Here is a 6330-nt window from a genome sequence, read left to right as displayed (position 1 = left end):
ACACGCTTTTCTCACAGCAGCAAACAAAAGGTGGAGATCTTACAAGTTGAACAGGCAGAGCAGAGGCTCTTCCAGGGAGTGAACTGGGATTGAAATGGCCCAAGTGCTGCTGCTATAAAATCCTCTGTGCACTGCAAAAGCTACACTTTGGTGGAAAAGAATGCAGACTTTGCTTTGAATACAAAACAAGCTCTCCTTTTTCTGAGATTTGCAGTCTGAACCTATTGATCAACATTGTACCAACATTCACACAAATCCTTTTAAGGTCAGCCACAACTCTTCACTACAAAAACAAACTTTACTCTTCAAATATATATGTATTTATTTTGATAATCCTTTATACAAACATCTTTTTCTATTACAAAAAAATAAACTGTTGGAATGGGTGAATCAATAAAAGTGCACAGTTACGGTGTCCACAAAGTATTTCGAGAGTAAAGCTGTGTGATGAGTCGATAACAAAGCAACAGAGGGAAGAATTTGAGGTTGAGACAATAAAAAGCACATCGAGGTCTATCTTCCATGCTGTATTAGTCTCCAACACCTGAGATATACAGGAGCAAACATTTTCAGTCACCTGGACAGACAAGTAAACAGGACAGGTTCTGCTCCTCTGTGCAAAATGTCATTGACTGATAGAAAAATAATCATGAATAGTCAAGATCTGACTTCATCCTTGTGATAACACTGCAGGTGCAGCTCTTATGCAAACACACCTGTCACAAGACTTTACTCAGGACTTGTGTGAGCGAATTTAATATTCTTATGGGGATGTGTGGAATACATTTTGGTTTGACCTTTCTGGTCTTCTTTGTTATTTGATGTGAGGGTGGGGATGTTTTCCCTGGTGCGAGGAGTTTTCCTTTGAGCAAATTAAACATAATTTTCAAACTTCCTCTGAACAGGTGGGTGACACCAGTTGGCCCAGTGGCACACATGCTCTCAGGCTTATGGACAGAGCTCTTAAGTGGTTAATTGGAGGCATCAGCTCTCCCTCACCAGCACTTTCAGTCCAAGCGCATAGCTGAGCCTTTTCGTGGAGCTTCTCTTACAACCCGAAGCTCCAAACGCTCCCGGATGACCACGGCATCCTCGTGTCAGTTCACAAAGCGCTCCTCTTTAATTTCATGCGTCGCATTCAAATGGTTGGCCAGCTCTTGCATGACGGCATCTTTGCCAATTTGATCGTTCCTCCTCTTTTCCATGATCACGTCCTCCAGACTCTGAAACTCCAGGACGTGACTCTTCTTTTCGGAAAACATCAGTTTCAACCTGTACGGTTGCTTCCCAATCCGTATCTCCCCTCCGATTTTGAACTCGCGCTTACCAAACCGACACCAAGCCGCAAAACACTCGGAGTTCCTCCAGTACAACTCTCTGTCTCTGGAGCCGACATGGTCCAGGGCGTTACGCACGATCACCTCCGGCGGGAGCGCGCGGTACCGATACAAGCCGTTCACGATCCTGCCTTTCTTACCCTGACTCACATCTGTCAGGAAGTTGTTCTTGATCTCAGCCCGGTGCAAATGAACCACCTGGAAGTCCCCGATGTACACGGCCCAGTGTGGGTACTGGCCGGTGGCCACAAACTCCAGCAGGTCTCCCGGTCGGCACTTGTTCAGCAGACTTTCCGACGAGTGCGCGGCGGCTCCGGAGCTCCTCTCATAGACGCACTCGTCCCGGTAGTAGATCGCGCACTCCAGCTCGTCCTGCGGGTCGAAGGGCTTTTCCTCGTGGTTCACCGTGCGGCTGTCGGCAGAGAAGCGATCTATATGATCGTCCTGGTCGTCGTCGTCGTCGTTGGAGAAGATGTAAGAGACGCCGATGCGCGGTCCTTCATCGTCCGGGTCGAACCCATTTGGATCCGACGTTGGCACCTCTGCGTAATTCAAATGCGTAAGTTTCTCCACCTGGTTCCCCATAAAGGTGGAGTGTGGACGTGGAGCGGGACGAAGCTGAACAGAGGAACAGGATCCACCTGTTCTTGACGCGCTCGTCTCACCGGGCAGGACGCGGAAGGTGGCGCAGGGTTGAGCTCCGTCCTGACTAAATCCAGAGCGGTGAGGACGGACACCAATAATCCATGTCCAGCTGTAGCCCGAGTTATCCAAGTAAACACCAACTGTGCGCACCTACAGTGGGAATAAACAAGGAGTCTTTAAGACTGAGTTCACACCGCAAACAGGTGGCGCTTGGTCGAAATTCCCAACAGGTGCGACCTGACTCACCTGTTGGATTAGAGTTTGCGCAACTACATTTTTGTTAACTACTTTCTTAACTTACAATGTAGACACTCTGTCACACTGGTACTGTTTTGTTTGGGGTTTGTTTTTTTTGCCCCTCAGCTCAACATAAAAATCTTCAGTTGAGTAAATATCCGGGAGGTTGTCACACTCACCTGGTGGATGAGCAGGCGTCAGCGCTGTCCTGTCCTGTCTTCACCTCGGATCCCAAACTGCTCTTCTTCCTGTTGCTCTGCTCTATAGTCCGTCTACTAAGAACCACAGTGTTTGTAGCAGAGAAACTCGCCCAGGCTCCAGCGGGCTGCGGGGAGGTGGTGCCTTTTAAAGAGACAGTGCGCTTTTTGAGGCTTATTTGCACATTTGGAGGGAGGTTAGGTCATTGAGCTGATATATCTCAAGTGCTGCTTGAGTTGCCTGCATGATCACTCATTTTGCTGTCAATCATCCACTGTATCCAGATACAGGGGGGGATTCCTGTCAAATAATGAAGAGCCAACACTTTTAATATAGTTCCTTCAGTGTTTATTTCACTCTTAAATCCTTTTATTCTCATAAGTTGTAAGTTTTTCTTTCAAAATATGTTCATTGATTTAATGTTTTCAATTTCACCACTTACAACATATCAATGACCACTCACCTTGTCCAGAGTCAATATCAGCTGACAGTGACACAGAGACAGAGAGAGAGACTGACCCACACACTCAAAACAACACCAACATGCAATGTACAACCAACAACATCAGAGTTGTGGACGGTCGGCGACAGTTCCACCTCACAGTGTGCAGGGTCCATGGAAGTCCAGAACAGGACAAAACCAGAGAGAAACATAATTAAACGTTTGCATTTTAGAGTCACAATGTTTTTGTAAAGTCGGAGGAAACCAAAATGCCTGAAGAAAATTCATACATTCAGAGGAAGGATGTGCCAAGTCATGACATTTTAACCACGTGACAAGCGCTAACCACTACAGAAGAAACCTCCAGAAGATGTACAAATCGCAAGCTTTGAGTTCCCCAGCAAGAGATCATACAGGAAGTATTGTCTTGCATTACTGTATGACTCCCCAGCATCTTACAGGCAATAAACATGCAGAAAGGATGTTTCTGCACAAAGAAATGCATCCCTCAGCCCATCTCAAGCATGCCAGGTGTAAATTTAAAAAAAAGCAACATTAAAGAGACCAAAGAACCAGACGTGGTCCGTAAAGAAATGACACTTACTGAATGTGAGGTCCGTAAGAAGGAGATATGACTGAAAGTGAAGCAGTTTACATTAATAACTAAGCAGAATGCAGCCTTATCAAAGAGACATGTTTGAAGATGTTGGCCTGAAGAAAAGAGAAAGTGACAATAAATGTCTTGTAATTTGAGTGCTTTAATGGAAATGTGTTGTGGTTTTTTTGGCCATCTGTGAATCATGCTGAACAAAAAAAAACAAATATGTAATTACTTCTGATAAAGCACACAATAAAACATATTTGAGCAGGCTGCTTGTTTTATGTTGGATTGAGGTACAAAAAAATGATGTGAAAGAAATTATACAAATCCATTAAAATATATGGCCTACACATGTTAATGGAACATGAGCATTCATTTTAACCAGTATCAAAGTCTCATTCCTTTATGCTCTGATAAAATGTCATTATACAGAAAAATGATGCATGTTTAAATAGTCCTATTTAGGCTAATGTGAATCTGTGCAGTTTTGTGTACAATAATTTGAGATGTATCTCAGAATTATGTAACAACCCAATCAATCCTGAATACTATTAGATACACTGTCTTTATTCTTTAAGGAGAAAACCACTGGAAAACTGGCTTTGCATTGGATTTTTACATCTTCATTAGAACAACCCAAATCCTCGTCTCTGGACAGTTCAAACATTTTGACAGAAATTGCAGGCTGTGCAAAATGATTTTTTTTTTCAGAGGAATCTTGTGCAGGTGGGCCTCAGGTTGAAAAAACGGTTTATTCCCTTCTTCACAGTTCTTCCTGTGAAGTTCTGACGCGTGTCTCCTATGTAGGAATTGCTTTATCAGTGTCAAAGAGGGAGGTCAGACTCTGGGCAGCCTGGAAGAATATAGTTTCCTGAACAGCTCAGTGTGTCAACAGCACCCAGCTCCTTTTTGATGGCAGCTTCAAACTGTTTTAGAGAAAAATAAAAGTGAAGAAAAAGCATTACACCTGGATCAAACTGCTCTTTTGGAGTGCTGGTCTCATCCCAGCCCTGCTGTTCTCCCTCATCCCAAACCATGGCACTGCTGTGACCAACACTATTATGCCAAGAAGTGAGAATAACCCAAAGGTAAAATACACATTGCACAAGCCAGAAATCGAAGCTAATGATGTCTGAGACACTTATAATACCTCCTTCTTGGACCTTGCAAAGGGATGTGTGTGAATTACAGAACAGGAGAAGTAAAGCAGCAAACACCCAACAGCAACTAATAGTTCTTTCCTCAGTATGATGTGCTTTTATAATATTATTGAACTATTAAAGGATATGCTGTTCTTCATTAGTTTATAGAAACATCCTAATGGCTCAAGCTGTGATATGTTAAATGTAACACTGCTTTTTATGAATGCACAAATTGAACCGTTGTTGGCTAATTACCCGCGACTTCACATGTTGTGCAGTAAACGATTCTCACAAAAAGTAACTCAATAATGAGCGGGAGAGGAGGAAGAACTGAGTCAGCATTAGGTGGAGCAATTGCTGCCACTTAATATCTTCACTGGTGAAATGCTCTTAGTGCCGTGTGACGCACACGCAGTAGAGAAACAGCAATTAGTGATTTTTCAAAAATGCCTTATGCAAGGTTATTAAAAGATTAGCGTTACCTAGTTCCATCTTAACACAGCCTTTGTTTTGTTTGTTTCTTTGAAACAAAGAGCCGTCATGAGGAGTGGGAGCATGTACGGGGAGATTTAATCACATGAGTGCATTTCCGCTCATAATTGAAGACTTGTTTGTTCAGGACTCATTCTAGTAACAGTTTTATTCTCAATAGTGCCAACAATTTTCAAGAAAGTGCTCTATTTTTAAAAAGTTGTACAAAGTTTCATAAACTCCTGAAGACTGACTACAGTTACAGCCTACAGCTGCCATTTGTTTTCAAACTCACATGTACATAAATGTTTCTTTTCATTTTGGTGCACTGTACAAAACAGAAGCATGGAGACGAGAGTGTGTAATTCTAAGTGATCATATGAAGCTGCACAGTATGATAATCATTTTTTTGCTTAGTACATATGTTTATATTGTTACGTGGTCACGTCACAGCAAGAATGTGTGGAGTTTGCATGCTGTCACTACGCATGAATAGATTTCCTGCCAGTCAAATAACATGTGCAGTGTGATGTATGTCTGTGTCTCTGTTTGTTTGTCCTGTGATGGCCCACCGGCCTGACCAGGGTGTGTCATTTTCTTCCACAGTCCTCAATTCTGGGCCTGGAGGGCCGGTGTCCTGCATGTTTTAGATTTCTCTTGCAAACCCCCTGAATGCAATAAAGGGCTCGTGACTTGGCTTTTTTACAAGCTTGATAACCACATCAACATCAGACTGAGGTGTACTGAAGCTGGGAGAGAGCTAAAACGTGTAGGACACTGGTCTTCAAGGCCCGGAATTAATGACCCCCGCTTTAAAGCCTCCAGCAGTCCCTCACCCTCAGCTGGAACAAGACGGTAAAGAAAATGGATGGCTGGAGGATGTAAACAGGTCAGTGTGCCGTTTTATTCCCCCCATCAGATTAATCTTTGCAAGCCAAGTAATCAAGTATTTAACTCCAGTACATTTTTTTAAAGAGAGATGTGGACATTGTGAGTAAAGTAAAACAGCCTGAAAAGTGTTTTCATCCCTGAACCAGTGCAATAGTGAAAGTAGGACCTTGTAATTTAAACATATTTTGTTTACGACTCAATAGTTTTGGCTTTTGCCATTGCAAATAAATCAGTACTAAATAATATAACAAACATCAAAAATGCGCAATATATGTATCTATATAGTATTTTAGTTTATATCTATTTATATCCGCATCTTATTTTGTAAATTACTTGATGCAGCTTTTTTTTAACCTGCACTATGAG

General features: G+C 42.7%; 1 protein-coding gene across 1 annotated transcript; it reads right to left on the bottom strand.

Moving 5' to 3' along the window:
• Positions 1–388: 388 nt before the first annotated feature.
• On the bottom strand, positions 389–2474 carry lratd2b (LRAT domain containing 2b). The gene is made up of 2 exons (XM_080500780.1): positions 2399–2474; positions 389–2132 (listed from the first exon to the last, which is right to left on the bottom strand). The coding sequence occupies exon 2, from the start codon at positions 1920–1922 to the stop codon at positions 1098–1100; it is 825 nt and encodes a 274-aa protein (XP_080356906.1). The 5' UTR covers positions 1923–2132; positions 2399–2474; the 3' UTR covers positions 389–1097.
• Between the last annotated feature and the right edge of the window lie 3856 nt (positions 2475–6330).

The sequence above is a fragment of the Blennius ocellaris genome, assembly GCF_963422515.1.
Source record: "Blennius ocellaris genome assembly, chromosome: 8".
NCBI lineage: Eukaryota > Metazoa > Chordata > Actinopteri > Blenniiformes > Blenniidae > Blennius > Blennius ocellaris.
This window is presented reverse-complemented; position numbering and strand designations above follow the sequence as displayed.